The sequence below is a fragment of the Hemiscyllium ocellatum genome, chromosome 8 (genome assembly GCF_020745735.1).
Source record: "Hemiscyllium ocellatum isolate sHemOce1 chromosome 8, sHemOce1.pat.X.cur, whole genome shotgun sequence".
In the NCBI taxonomy this organism is placed as follows: Eukaryota; Metazoa; Chordata; class Chondrichthyes; order Orectolobiformes; family Hemiscylliidae; genus Hemiscyllium; species Hemiscyllium ocellatum.
In genome coordinates this window covers 28676231-28691886 of record NC_083408.1, presented here as the reverse complement: position 1 = coordinate 28691886, position 15656 = coordinate 28676231, and the positions used below count along the sequence as shown (strand labels likewise).

General features: G+C 40.3%; 1 protein-coding gene across 3 annotated transcripts in view; it reads left to right on the top strand.

Moving 5' to 3' along the window:
- LOC132818085 (transmembrane protein 87A-like) overlaps positions 1-15656 on the top strand; it is a 65339-nt gene that overhangs the window by 10221 nt on the left and 39462 nt on the right. For all 3 annotated transcript variants that reach the window (XM_060828748.1, XM_060828749.1, XM_060828750.1), the window contains 6 exons: positions 760-873; positions 8198-8248; positions 9989-10066; positions 11822-12026; positions 12514-12575; positions 14163-14346. In XM_060828748.1, coding sequence (XP_060684731.1) covers positions 760-873; positions 8198-8248; positions 9989-10066; positions 11822-12026; positions 12514-12575; positions 14163-14346 — 694 coding nt within the window. The remainder of the gene's footprint in view (positions 1-759; positions 874-8197; positions 8249-9988; positions 10067-11821; positions 12027-12513; positions 12576-14162; positions 14347-15656) is intronic.

The window sequence follows — 15656 nt, the reverse complement described above, 5'->3', positions numbered from 1 at the left end:
AGCACCACTAATCCAGAAACTGAATTTTGCATGGCTGGTGAATATGCTGCTGGTCTCAAATACCAGCACACCTACGCAGAGCTGCAAGTACGAAAGAAGCTTTCTCTATACTACATTTTATCACATCTTAATGATGTTGGTTTAGTGGGAGCCCTCTTAGTTGTGCGTAAGAGTGGTGGGTTCATGTCCCAATATAGAGTCTTTAATATAAAGCCAACGCTTTGCCTGTCAGAGACATTATATTTTAGATAAAGTGACTAACCTGAGGACTGTTTGTCCTCTTTAAAAAAAAAAATCCCATGGCACTACTTTGAAGAATAGGGTGTTCTCTCTGGTGTCCAGATTAATGTTTATCCATCACATAAGTTACCAAAAAATTTTATTGCCATGTTATTATCACAACTCTGTTCTTGAGATGCTTGGTGTGTGCAATACAGCTGCTGCATTTCAGTATGTGAAAACACTCTGCAGCTGTTGAATTGCTTTTAATGAATATCTGGAAGTCATGAATGATGTATTGTTTCAAAGTCTTTTCTGTATACTTTTACATTGTTCATAGCAGAAGTAATTTTCCCTTAATATGAAGGCATTTCTTTCCTTTCCTCCTGAGATTGTCACCATTGCCATTCAAGTTCCTACCCACCTCTTTCTGTCACAGCACTTTGCTGCCCCATCATCTCCACCCATTTCCTAACTATTCCCAAAAAAATGCAGAAAATGTCAATTACTTATATATTTCCATGTTTCAATTCATTGCAGGATGGGCAAAGTATCGTTTACTTTGAAAATAATCGTGAAGTTCATGATGGATGGTCAGGAAGCTATGCACAGAATTTTATTGTTGACAACTGCACAGAGCTCTTGAAGCCGCAGGTAATGAGGGTGGCATTAGGAATTCTGGTGTGTGTGTGTGTCTGTGGATACCACTGTTTGTGATGGATTCTGTGCCATTATGTGGGAAGGGAGGTTTGGTAAGTTGTGGGGAGGGGGCATAATTCTGTAGGTTGGGTGTGGGGAAAGGGCTATTGTATAGTATGTGTACAAACACATGGGTGAGGAGATTGAATGGATTCTGTAGACTGCAGCACTGGAGAAAGAGGGAGCTGTAACATAAGGATGGTCTTTCATGCTGGCAAATTGTGTAACTGATTAAAATCGTCTTTGAACTAAAACCTTGAGGGAAGAATTCATATTAAGGGGATTTAGAAAGTTAGGAGGAAAAGGACAAGGTGATTGTTTTGCTTAACAACATGGCGAGGTTTATGAGAAAGGAGCAGAGGAAACATGAGGACACTGGCAAACAAGAGAAAAATGTTAAGAGAATGAAAGACTTGCTATCTGAATACAAATAATATTTGCAGCATGTTTGATTAATTGAGCAAAATTTGGGTGGCTTGGTAGTTAGCACTACTGCCTCACAGCGCCAGGGACCCTGATTCGATTCTGCCCTCTGGCGACAGTCTGGAGTTTGTACGTTCTCCCTCTGTGCGTGTGGGTTTCTGCCGGGTACTCTGGTTTCCTCCCACAGTCCAAAGGTGTGCAAGTTAGATGGATTGACTGTGCTAAATTACCCATAATGTTCAGGAATGTATAGGTTAGGTGCATTAGCCATGGGAAATGCAGGGTTACAAAGATTGGGTAGGGGGATGGGTCCAGGTGAAATGCTGTTTGGAGGGTTGGTGTGGACTTGTTGGGCCGAATTGTTTCCACACTGTAGGAATTCTAAGGAGAAATAAATCTGCAGGATATGATGGGAATGCAGTGATGTGCTGGCAAGATGATAGAAATTGAATATTCATTGGTGTTTGCTATTTTGGAAATATTATAAGTAAGGTAAAGGAGGTGGTGTAGCTCTCTTAACAAAGGATGAGATCTATTTTATAGTGAGAAAAATTCTTGACTCAGAAGATCAAGTTGCAGAGATAGGAAACAGCAACTGAAACTTCTGACTGGTGGGAATAGTCTTTTGGCCTTTTAACAGTGTGGAACTGAGAATAAATCAAGGACTAATGTGAGTTTGTAACAAAGATACTGCAATATCATGGGTGATTTTAGTCTCCATATAGAAGGTATCTTGAGGGTTAGCTTGTAGAATGTATTCAGGGCATTTTCTAGAATACATGTTCTGGAACTAATTTGGAGAACAGGCTGTTTTAGGACTGGTAATGTGTAAAAGCAGGACTAATTTGTGATCTCATAATAAAGGATCCTATTGGATAGAGGCATCTTCACGTGATAACTTCACATTTATTTTGAGGATGAGCAAGTTAACTCCTTTTTCAGGCTATTGCTGCTAATTTGATTTTTCCAGTTTAAATATCGATTCAAGTCACTCACTGTCATTGCCTTACCTTTTACACAAGTTGCTGTTTTTTTTTGTTTACTTTGTCCAGTATTGTGATTACTGTTATGGGGTTAGTAGACCATTCCAACTTGTGACTTTTTTCCCTGCTATTCCTTACTTTCACTCAAACAGATTGTACACACTGATCTCCGGAATCAAGGTCACCTCTAATTGTACAAGCATTGAGTACAGGAAATGGGAGGTCATGTTGTGACTGGACAGGACATTGGTTAGGCCACTTTTGGAATATTGTCTGCATTTCTAGTCTCCCTCCAATAGGAAGGATGTTGTGAAACTTGAAAGACTTCAGAAAAGATTTACAAGGATGTTGCCAAGGTTGGAGGGTTTGAGCTACAGGGAGAGGCTAAATAGGCTGGGGCTGTTTTCCCTGGATTGTCGAAGATTGAGGGGTGACCTTAGAGAAGTTTATAAAATAATGAGGGGCATGGATAGGGTAAACAGATAAGGACCTTTCCCTGTGTTAGGGGAGTCCAGAAATAGAGGGTATAGGTTTAGGGTGAGAGGGGAAAGATATAAAAGGGACCTGCGGGGCAACCTTTTCACGCAAAGGGTGGTGCATGGAATGAGCTGCCAGAGGAAGCAGTGGAGGCTGATACAATTACATAATTTAAAAGGCATCTGGATGGGTACCTGAATAGGAAGGGTTGGGAGGGATATGGGCCTAGTGCTGGCAAATGGGACTAGATTAATTCAGGATATCTGGTTGGCATGGATGAGTTGCACGGAAGGATCTGTTTCTCTGCTGTACGTCTTTATGACTCCAAGTACCATCCTTGGTTAACATTGCTCCTCCTCCATCTTTACCTATTCATCTTGAATGCGGTATGCTCCTCATTATTCATGATCTACCCTCCAGCCATATTTCAGTAATGGGTGTCAGATCATACTTATTTACTTCAATGCGCTCTATCAGTTTGCTTGAGTGCAATATTCATTCAGAGTTTTGTCTTTGTATGATACTTATAGCATTTAGTCTTGCCTGTCCGTGTGTACTCTTACTTTTCTTTCTCTCTTTTTGACTTTCATTTCCTATATCTTATTATTTGCATCTCTCTCTTACTATGTCCCTACTCTTTGATTTTCCACATTTGATTCCTGATCCCTGACCACCACTATTAGTTTAAAATCCTCTCTATTTTCATAGTATGAAGTTCATAAGAAGAGCAGCCCCAGTTTCAGGTTTAAACAGTCCTTTATAGTACAAATTGCATTTATCAAATTGCAAGCCCCAAGAATCAAAACCTATCTAAGGTTGTCCTGGCAAGTGGCAGGCAACCAACGAAGCTGTCTCAACTCTAGTTCTTTGCCGCAGAGAATGATCATATCCCTATTTCACACTCTATTTCAATGGTCTCCTTTGCCATGGTCACTTTCCTCATCCAGCTTGCAGGTGCTGTTCTCTTAAAACAATCTGATAGGACCTCAACCCTGATAAACTTGCCTTCTGTGTCCCCTTATCTGCCTCACTTGCAGTCATGCCATCTTATTCCTGACAGAAGGCATAGGGTGTGTTGGTCTTCAGTAGTAAGAAGATTCAAGTACACAAGCAGGGATGTCTTGCTGCATTGTACAGGCCTTGCTGAGATCACACCTGGATTATTGTCTGCAGTTTTGGACTCCTTATCTCAGGAAGGATGCTCTTGATATTGAGGGAGTCCAAAGGAGTTTTACCAGACTGATTCCTGGGATGGTAAGTTCAATGTATGAAGAGAGACTGGATGAGTTGTCTTTATTCAATAGATTTTAGAAGAACGAGAGGGATCCTCATAGAAACCTATAAAATTCTGAAAGTGCTAGGCAGGGTAAATGCAGGAAGGATGCTCCTGACGACCAGGGTGTACAGAACCAGGAGTCACAGTCTAAGGATATGTGGTAGGCCATTTAGGGCTGAGATGAGGAAAACTTTCTTCACCCAGAGAGTGGCGAGACTGTGAAATTCTGTGTCACAGAAAGCAATTGAGGTAAAAGCATTGAATGTTTTCAAGATGGAGCAATGCATATGTCCTTACACTTGAGGGATTGAAAGGTTTGGAGCAGAAGCAGGAACAGAGTACTGACTTGGGTGATCAGCCATGATCATATTAAATGGGCTATAAATGGCCTATGTTACTATTCTCTATGTTTTTATGACTACTGATCAATTCAGAAGATCTTGTCCTCAGGTTGTGACTGCTTCTAGGAATAAACTTCCCAGTTAACATCCCTCTCCCTAATGCATTATTGTCTAGATCAACAGCCAGCTCATAAACCTAGAAACAGAGAAGATAAGAGTCTGTAATTCGACTTCTCAAGCTGCTCTGCCTTTAGGTATGATTCAGTCATGGGGCTGGATATCCTAATCCTCATTTCCAAACCCCCACCCCCCCCCCCCCCCCCCCCCCCCCCCCCCCCCTTTCCCCACCACCCCCACCTATCCCTTGTGCTACAAAAGCCATACGAACCTCCTTCTTTAAAACACACAAACAGTACATTATAAACAACAAGTAATAATTTTAATTATTTAATCCTAACAGTAAGCAAATTGCCAGAACTACTAACAGTAGTAGCAACTACCAAACAATTCACCCCAGGCCACTAACTATTCCCTAACTGAACCAAATTCAATTAGTATGCTGTTCCAATAAACACAAGTCCCACTTACATAAACCCAAGTGATAAGAAATCTAAATTAAAACTTAGACTCTCAAATTCCATACAGGATGTGTCTACCAGAATGTTCTACCTTCTGCGCTATCTCTCCAGTCAGGAACATGTTTCTTTGTGACCCTTCAGTCAGGGATGTTTTCTCTGTGAATTCTTCCATTTTGACTCTTAACTAAAAGTGCTGCGGTACCCTTTATGGATGGATGGTGCTTTCTTTGAGAGTTTACAGATTTCTAAGAGAGCTAGATATTCATTCCTCTGATGGCAGTTGCTCTCGCTGATTTCCAAAAATGCTGTGCTTATATATCTTGGATGACATATCAATTTTCTTACAATAACATTCATCTGAGATTGTCAAAAGCATCAGATTTAAATTCAATTGGTTTTCACTTACAAAGTGCTTGGTTTAAGTTAATTGGCTGAATTCAAGATAGTTGCCAAAGAATCAAAATAAGCCTAAGGTTTACAGTCTCTCAGCCAACTGATCCATGTTTCAATCTTAGAACTATCTGTACATTTTCAGCTGCTTTCAGCCACATTTTCTGCTTAAATCTCCAAACTTAGAAAAGTTCTACCTCTTAAAGGAGCCATACACCCGTCCCTCCTATCATTTTTACAAACAAATTCTAGTTTTCTGCCTTCCACTACATGAGTACTCTACAAAACTTTGTCACAACATTCTTCTTCAAATATGGAGACCAAAACAGGACACACTGTTCTTTTGTTTTGCACTCTCATCTTCTCAATACTAAGGCCAAAATGCAGTTTGCCACCTTTACTGCACCTGTACACTTACTATGAACAGCTGGTGCACAAGGACACCTAGGTCTTGTTGAACATTTGCCTCTCTGTTTTCAGCAATTCAAACAATTATCTGCTTTCCTGATTTTCCTACCAAAGTTGATTACCTCAAATTTATCCGTATGTTTCACATCTGTCATGTATTTGCCCACTCAGTCTGTCCAAATCACATAGTTCACACCTCTGCATCATCTTCACATCTCACTCTGCTTCATGTCATCTGCAAGCTAAGGTCAGTTTCCTCATCTCAATCATTAACAGATATCGTGAATAGCTGGGGTCCTAGCGCTGATCTCTGTGATACCCCATCCGTGTAGCCATGTCACTGTAATCCTAACAATACTATACCGGGTTTACATCTGTTTGCGCAACTAATTCATCTACTTTATTTCAAATGCTGCATATGTCTGGCACAAAGCCTTTAAGTCTTTTTAAACTGCGAGCATTAGCTGCTCAAACTTCAAAGACTTCCTGAAGGCATGCTTGTTCTAAATCACAAAGGAATCCAGATGCATTCTTTTGCTACTGACATTACCTGAGCAAGCATCTTAATATTTATCAGCTAGTCAACACACAGCTGCCTCCTTAACCTGTAAGAATGTGGGCAGCATAGTGGGACAGAGATGAGCACAGTTGTCTCATAGCACAGAGACCCAGGTTCGACTTCAGCCTTGGGTGACTGGCTGTGTGTGGTTTGCACATGCTCCCTTAGCTTTCCTCCAGATGCTTCGGTTTCCTCCACAGTCCAGATATGTGCAGGTTTAGATGGATTGGCCATGCTAATCAAGTGTTCAGGGATGTGCAGGCTAAGTGCGTTAACTATGGTAAATGTGGGGTTACGCAGGTAGATGTGGGAATGCTCTTTGGAAGGTTGGTGAAGAATTGATGGGCCAAATGACATCTGTCTGTACTGTAGATGATTCTATGAACTAAGACCAGTAGTAGGTAATTCAGCCCCTTGAGCCAGGTATGCCATTTAATATGATCATGACGGACCTCCTCTCAGCCTCAACTCCCTTTGTTGCCATTTCTCTCGAACATTTCAACTCGCTATGCATTAAAACCCTGTCGTCTCTTTGTTACTGCTGCCTCAAAGCACCAGGGACCCGGGTTCAATTCCCGCCTCAGGCGACTGTGTGGAGTTTGCACATTCTCCCCGTGTCTGCGTAGGTTTCCTCCGGGTGCTCTAGTTTCCTCCCACAGTCCAAAAATGTGCAGGTTAGGTGAATTGGCTATGCTAAATTGCCCGTAGTGTTAGGTGAAGGGGTCTGGGTGGGTTGCGCTTCAGTGGGTCAGTGTGGACTTGTTGGTCCGAAGGGCCTATTTCCACACTGTAAGTAGTTTAATCTAATCTTAAATCAATTCGTGTCCTGGCATCCACCACATTCGGGGCTAATGAATCCCACAGATTCACATCCCCTTTGAGAGAAGTATTTTTTTCTCGTCTTTGTTTCAAATCCACTACAGCTTAGCCTAAATCTATGACCTCTCATTCTTGCTTGCCCCACATGAGGAAGCATCTGCAGTAGAGCTAGACTAATTCATATGACAAGAAGGTTAGAAAAGCAAAAACAAACCAATATTCATTCCTTCCCCAGCCTAACTCAGAAAATCAGATCAGGATTTGCCCTTTAAGCTTGTTCCTCTAATCAATATGATCATGGCTGTTTATCAAACGCAGTACCCTTTTCCCCATACTCTTTGATCTCTTTAGTCCTAGGAACTATATCTATCTTCTTCTTGAAAACATTGCGTTTTGGCTTTAACTGCTTGCTGTGGCAGATAGAATTCCATGCTGAGCAAGCTCTCAAGTTTCCACTCGCTTTCCTTACTGCACTCATTTGCCTCCCAACAGATGTAACTGCTTGATTCAATAAAGCACTGTACATCTGGCAAACTGGAGTTCTTTGCGGTCTTGTGCAGTTGCAGTCAATTCCACCCACATAGCCCCGGCCCCAGTGCTTGGACTTTGGATATCAGCTCCTGGTAAAAGGCCCTGCTCCAGTGAGTCATTCAACATCTGCATTGATTTTCCTAACTACTTGCTGCTCTTCCATTCTCAGGCTGTTTCTTTGCTGAGTGTTTTGCAGATAGGCTGACAACTGAACCTATTAGCATGTGTGGGAAAGACCCAGTTTGTGATTGAAGGAATAACTCCTCACCATTTCCAGCCATTCCCTCTAGGGGGGTGACTTTCCTCTGATGGGTCACTTCCATGAGTGAATTTTCACACAAGTCTGGGTACTTTCTTGGACAAATCCACCCACTGTCTATATTTAGAATGATGGCTCACAGTACTTGTCTAGCCCGTGCTTTGAGTAACTGAATCATAACTTATGTCCCCTTGCAAATTATTTTCTAGGTAATAATGTCATTTATTTTTCTTAGTTGTACCAGCCATCTGTAATCCATGTGAAGAAATTGCAGCCCCTGAAAGAGGTGAGTGCATCATGGAATTAGTTTTTTTACACACTATAAACTTAACTTATGGGGAGAGAGCAAGCATATGGCATTGAGATAGAGGATGGCCATGATCAAACTTAATGGCAGAGTGGACTCAATGGGCTAAATGGCCTATTTTCTATATTTCTATTAATAATTAAGTTACTCTTAATTCGTTCTTTAAAACTTACAGTAAGAGGGCAGCAGCTCCATATTGGAATAAGAGTTATGTTCAACTGTGATTTGTAATACATCCAACACTGGTAATGTGTGTTGGATAATGTGTTTATAAATGGATTACGTATTGCACTGATGTTCTGTAATTTCAAGCTGTGTTTATGTGCCCATCCCTAATGCTCATCTCTGTCAGCAGATGTGGTGTGCATTAAGCTACTAAAAGGCCAGCAGCTGTACAAAAACTGGAATGGCACACCAGTATGTGTATGATTAAAAGTTGACTTTCGTTTTGCATATTTTGGGTGTTTTAGAGCCAATGTAAGCCCTTTCTCTTCTATTCTTCCCAGTGTCCCCTTTCTGGCAGCATTACTTAAAAGTTTTGCACTTTTCTCCCTTGCTAGTTGTCAGCAATTTGGCCTTAATCTGGACCTATGATATTCATTTTAACACATCAGAAATTAAAGTATTTGACTATTTAAGAAATACAATTTATGGACACAGTGCTGCAAAGGTAAATTTTTGGAACAGTCAAATTTCAGAAATTAAAAGCTGAAAATTCTGGAAGAACAAGTGAAGCAGAAAATTGGAAACATATCATCTGTGGATTATCGTCCAAACCATCCTGACTTTCAACAATATTACTGCTTTTTCACTTTTGCTGCACTTGCACCTTCTCCAGGGTATTTAGTTTTGGATGATAAATGCTGGCTTTGCTAGTAACACCCATGTGTTATGAATGAATAAAAAAATGGTATTTCCTGACAACAGCACGGCCAAAGTAGCTCTTCATGTGACTTCACCAATCCCGTTTACTAATGAGTGTCTACTAATGAATGTCCAAAGGTTGCAGGTTGGTTGAAGTGGCCATCAAAGAAAATACGGTGACATTCTTATGTTTAGTGGTACATTCAATATGGTTTGGATTGTATGCTATGTATTGCCACTTCTGAATTAGGCTGTTGGTTTCACAGGCAGGTCAGTATCCCTAATTGCATTTAATTTGGTAGGGCATCTCAAAGGGCATTTAGGAGTCAACTATATTGCTGTGGGTTTTCCATCACACACATACATGATTAGATAAAGACAGCAAATTTTCAGTGGCATTAATGGCAATTAAACAGTTACATCATCATCATTGCTATTTAGTAACTATATCAAATGCTGTGACGGGATTTGAACATGTCTCAACATTAGTTTAGACTGTGATTTACTAGTCAATTAACATGACCACTTACAGCTAAACATCTGTTGTCTGTATCTGGAAAACCTAAATGGTAAGCCCTTTATCAATGCTGTCTGCTGCGAGGGCTATATAATCCCTTTACAAGGTAATGCCTTTCACAAGGTATTTCGCAGACACCAGCCACCGGCAGAAGGAAATAATTTTTCCTTAAGAAAGAAGTCAGAATGAGATGACCGAAGAGTGGACTAGGTAAAGTAAGTTAAAGCAAAGCAGTGTCAAGTTTTTTTTAAATCAAGTTGAGGATTTTCAAGACCAGAAGAGGAAATTGATAAGGGGAGTTGTGGAAAATAACAACTTATTTATCTCTCTGTTTTCAGAATCCAAGAAACATTCAAGATGACAATAAAGATAATACAACAACTGAAGTAATTTCATCTCCCCACTCTACATCTGAGGTAAATGCAACAGAATTGTACAATTTTATTTGATTTTGTAAAGTCGTTGTGACTACAAATATTTAGGGCCATGATGGCTCATCTGGATTACACAATTCTGAGATAATCCGTATTTCGGCAGCACAATTTGGCTAAAACATCACTGAAGAATTAGGTTAAGGCGTTTTCAAGAACGCTTGCCTCCATTGGCAATATTGCGATTCCAGCAGTGATCGGTTTGTGCGCTTCTTTCTGCATATGCACCGATGTCTGCATTATTCTGTGGTGTTCCGCGCATGTGTGACATTGGTGCCAGTCTTCATGCTGTTCCTCTCATGTCAGCTGCCAACAGAGCAGCCTTCGGTGAGAGGTGGTATGCAGACAGCAGCTTTCTTACATTTTTTAAATGTATTGTGTTAAATTTACTTTTATTTTGTTAATAAATACAATTTCAACCTTCATTCAGGCTGTTTACTTTGCATTAGAGTTTTGGGTAATTTTTGAGCAATTGTGAGTGATGTTTTTTGCTGGTCAGGCCCTGAACTCTTCCCATAGGCCTTGTTATTTCTATTAAGAGATGTGCTATTAAGCAAGGCTTTGCTGGAATGCAACTACGGCGTTATAGGCAAACTACCTGTATTGAGAACAGTTTTAATTTCTATTTAAGGAAGTATATATTTCCGTGGAGTGTGATGAAGATTCACTAGATGATTTCCTGAAATGAGAGGGCTATCCAGGAGGAAAGGTTAAGTAACCTAAGCCTGTATTCCCTGAAATTTGGAACAATAAGAAATTATCTATTTTATACATTTCAAATTAATTGTAAATGCTGGGCAAATGTTTCCCTTGTTAGAGAGTATATAATACAGAAGCAAATTATCATAATAAGGATTTGTCATTTAGAACTGGGATGAGGCACTATTTCGTTCAGTCTCTGCCTCTTGCCATGCTGGCCTCCTCAGAAGGTCTTACATGGTTCCAAGAGAGATTTGCAGGTGAACTGTTGTTTTTGTACCTCTTGGATGAACTTTCTATGGTTCTGGCCATTCAGGGAGATGCACTTAATAGCTTGAAACAATCATTTAGCTGGCATGCTACTGTCACTTTCTTTGTGTAGCAGGATCCAGCGTCTCTCTGTCTGAGCTTCCCTTTGTTTAGTGGATAAACCGATTGGAGGTGTCTGTGCAGGTTAACTGTTGCCTTTTACATTATGCTAATATGGTTAGCACTTGGCTACTGTGTTGTGGGTTTTGTGATTTCAAAGCTTCACTTGGCCAATTGAGCCAGGAGGCTGCTACACTGTCTATGTGAGTGAGTTGGGGTTACAATGAAAGAAGATTGGGTTTAAATCATAGGCATCAAGTAGATTATGTTGTGTTTAGCTTTGCTCTGATATAATTATAGTTTTGATAATTTGTTAATTTTTGATTGATTGATAAACTTGGTGTCTGGTAACTGTTATTGATGAAGTTTGGTTAGGAGCAATTGGGTAATCTTGAGGATAGTTGAATATTTTACTTTCACATTGTGACATCCAGTGTTAGGAAGTAGGATATGGTCTGGCTTGCTAGTCTTGTGCCATAACAATTCCTAGACGCAAAAAGGTTTTTCTTTTTCTTTTGATTAAAAGATACCATTTTAATAAAAAGGTGAATGCAGCAGGTTACTTCATGTAATACAAAAGCTAAGGAGAATGCAACTCCTTTTGTTTTGTGGGAGGAGTATGAAAGTTTAACAACTTTTTCATTGTTAAATGTCTTATATTTCCTTGAACAGAGGACTGGCTTGTTCACAAGTTGGGAAGATGGGCCGTATTTATTTATACTTAAAATACAGGCATCGCATAAAGATTCAAAGAAAGAAGAGAACAGCCAAGGCACAATATCTGCTGCAAACGTAGCTCAGCAGAGGACCAAAAAAATGGAGGAAAACTCTAAGGTCAAGTCTGTGCCAGCAGAGCAAAATCACCTATCACTCACAAGTAGGTTCTGCTTAACTTAACTTAAACATACTTGTGAATAGTTTTGAGTGAAGCTGTAGTGACTGTCTCTCATGTTATACTGCGTAAATGGAACTGGAACCAGTGACATAAAATGTGTTCTCACTGACAAGTTAAATGATTCTCATGTTGCATTTAACAATACACAACTGCTTCTTGTGAAATGTGAGAGTCAATCATGCACAATGACTTGAGGGGAAAGATTCATTTTAAGAAATGTGACATACATCGGCGTTTGTTGGTTGACAGCTGGAATGAGGATTGGTAACTGGATTAAAGCCTTCAATGGAAGGCCTACATCTGTGGATAGATGTGCTAGATCTAACCCTCTATTCGATTTTGTTGTTCTTCAAAATTACATTATGAATTGAAATAAATGATTGGAAAGATTGCTGTAGAACAATATCAGGATAAACTGGAAGAAGGCTGGTCTATGTTATCCATGCTCAGTGCCTTTTATGTCTTTCAGTGGTTGTGGAAATGAAAGGGCAATATGATTTCATCTCCCCTGCAGACTGGCCACTAATGATGGTAAGTTATACTATTAAATATTTGAGAGTTGTTTCTTTTCATAGTCAGTTCAATAGAAGTTTAATTTCTGTGCATTTCTATGCACATGCCTGGTGTTTTCCCTTCATGTATTTTCTGCTCTACTTCATTGGCTATTTGGCATTTGACCACTTCTGGAGGTCACAAATGGCCCTGTATAAATATACATCTTTTTTATTTCATTTTGTCCATGTATGTCCAATCAAACTGTCTGATATGTCCTGTACGCACACAGCAGGACAAATTCAACCTGGCCAATTACCGCTCCTTCAGTCTGCTCTCTATCATTCGTAAAGTGATGGAATGTGTTATCAACAGTTGTATCAAGCAGCAACTGCTAAGTGACGTTCAGTTTGGGTTCTGCCAAGCAACTCTGCTCCTGACCTCATTACAGCCTTGGTTCAAACATGGACAAAAGAGCTGAATTTCAGAGGTGAGGTGAGAGTGACAGCTCTTGACATCAAGGCTGCATTCAACTGAATGTGCCATCGGAGACAAACTCTTGGTTGGTTTGAGCATACCTGACCTAAAGATGATTGATTGTTAGAGGTCAGTGGCTCCAGGACATCTCTGCAGGAGTTCCTCAAGATAATGTCCTAGGCTAAACCATCTTCAGCTACTCCATTAACAACCTTCCTTCATAAGGTCAGAACTGAGGATGTGCACCAATGATTGCATAACGTTCGCCACCATTCACAAATCCTCAGTTACTGAAGCAATGCGTGCTCAAATGCAACAAGGTCTGTACTATATTCAGGCTTGGGCTGACAAGTGGTCAGTAGCATTGACGGTCTAACCACCACCCTTTGACATTTAATTCTGCGTTACCATTATTGAATCCCCATTGTCAACATTCTTGGAGTTATTACTGACCAGAAACTCAATTGAACTCTGCACATGAGTAGTTTAGACTTTTTTATCTAAAAAATATGATCTGGCTATGGAGGGAGTAAAAAGGAGGTTTATCAGACTGATTCCTGGGATGGCAAGAATGATGTATGGGAGGAGACTGAACATGTTAAGACTATATTTACTTGAATTTAGAAGAATTAGGGAGGGTAGAGATTTCATAGGAATCCATAAAAGTTTAGCAGGATTAGACAGATTAGATGCAGGAAGGATGTTCTCATTGACGAAGGAGCCCAGAACCAGCTTAAGGATGTGTGGTAGGCTTTTTAGAACTGAGATGAGAAATTTCTTCATCCAGAATGTGGTGAGTCTGTGGAATTAACTGATACCGAAAGTAGTTGAGGCCAAATCATTGAAAATTTTCAGAAGTGGACAATATACTTCTTGGAGCTGAAAGGTTCAAATAATATGGGGAGAAAGCGGGACAGGGTACTGAGTTGAATGATCAGCCATGATCTCATACTGATGGGTGAAGCAGACTCAAAGAGCCAAATGGCCAAGCCCAATCACCTATATTCTATGTTACTGTACTTCAGGGCTGATAATATTAATATTTTTGTCAGGGTTTCTGCAGCAGAATAAATTTACAACTATGAAATGTATTCTGATGGTGGTGCAGATTGTACAGTAAATTGATATTGCACTGTCTCCCCATGCCAGTTTTTCATGGTGATGTGCATTATGTACGTGCTGTTTGGGGCACTTTGGCTGGTCTGGTCTGCGTGCTACTGGAGGGACCTCCTACGCATTCAGTTTTGGATTGGAGCAGTCATCTTTCTGGGAATGCTGGAGAAAGCTGTCTTTTATGCAGAGTTCCAGAGCATCCGATACAAGGGTCAATCAGGTAGGGAAATTTGCTAGCCTGTTAACAGAATGTTTTCTAGCTCAGTTGATGAGTCTTCTCTGAAAGTTGCTCATGGCTATGGAGATGTCTAACTGGGTTTGCCATAATAGAGGCAAGAAGTTTTAACACGAGTACAGCACTCTTTTATAACTGAGGAGATTTTCACTCTTTCCTCATTTCCCTCTCGGGTCAGAGAGGTTTACAACATGGAAACAGGCCTGACAGCTCAACTTGTCCATGCTGCCCAACAAATTTTGTGTACAGGCCTACGTGGTACACTTTGGGGGAGTAGGTGCAGCTCCCATCCAACCATGTGTCGGCCATTATATCATTACCAAAGATCGAAAATAATACTAAAGGCCATTTCATTTGAACAGAGCCTCTGTTTACAATCAGCAGTGGAAATGGGAAAGCAAAGGCTATAAATTGAAATAAAAACCAGAAGTTACTGGGAAAACTTAGCAGATCTGGCAACATCTGTGGGGCTGATGAAACGCTTTTGCCCAAAATGTCGATTTTCCTGCTCCTTGGAAGCTGCCTGACCTGCTGTGCTTCTCCAGCACCACTCTAATCTTGATTCTGATCTCCAGCATCTGCAGTCCTCACTTTCGCCTAGTAATCATTCCTGTGCATGTCAAATTGCAAATTAAAATGCGCCTTTATTTAATAGCCCTGCTTATGGAGCTTGTTGGGTCATTGAACTGTTACAGTAAAGAAGGAGTCCTTCAGCTTGCTGTGTCTGCATTAACTTTCATATCTTCTTTTCCTGAAAATAATCCATTTCTCTCCTGGAATCTCATTATTGAACCTGCTTTCACCACACTCAAGAGGCAGCATGTTCTAGATCACAATCTCTCACATCTGAAAACAGTTTGTCATCAAAAATCCTTCTGCTAGTTGTAAGTTTCTCCCTTCCTACTCTGTCCATGAACTTATGATTTTGAATACCCCTATTAAATCTTTCAGTTTTCTTTTATCTGTGGAAGGCAGTCCCAACTCATCAAACGAGTGTATCTAACTCAGTGTTTCTCATCCTGAACCCATTCTTGTGAAAAAGTTTTGCACTCTTTTAGCCTGCACATCCTTCCTACACTGTTATACCTGGAACTGGGCACAACAGTTAGGACCAAACAATGTTCTATACAAGTTTAACTCTATGCCCTACTAATAATGGGTCAGAAGTTTTGTTTACTGTTCTTTTAAATTCTCCTCCAACCTTCAATGATTTTTGCACAAATACATTGAAGTCCCTCTACTCCTGCAACCCACTTAGAATTGTATTATATTTTCTGATGTCTCTCGGTAATTTT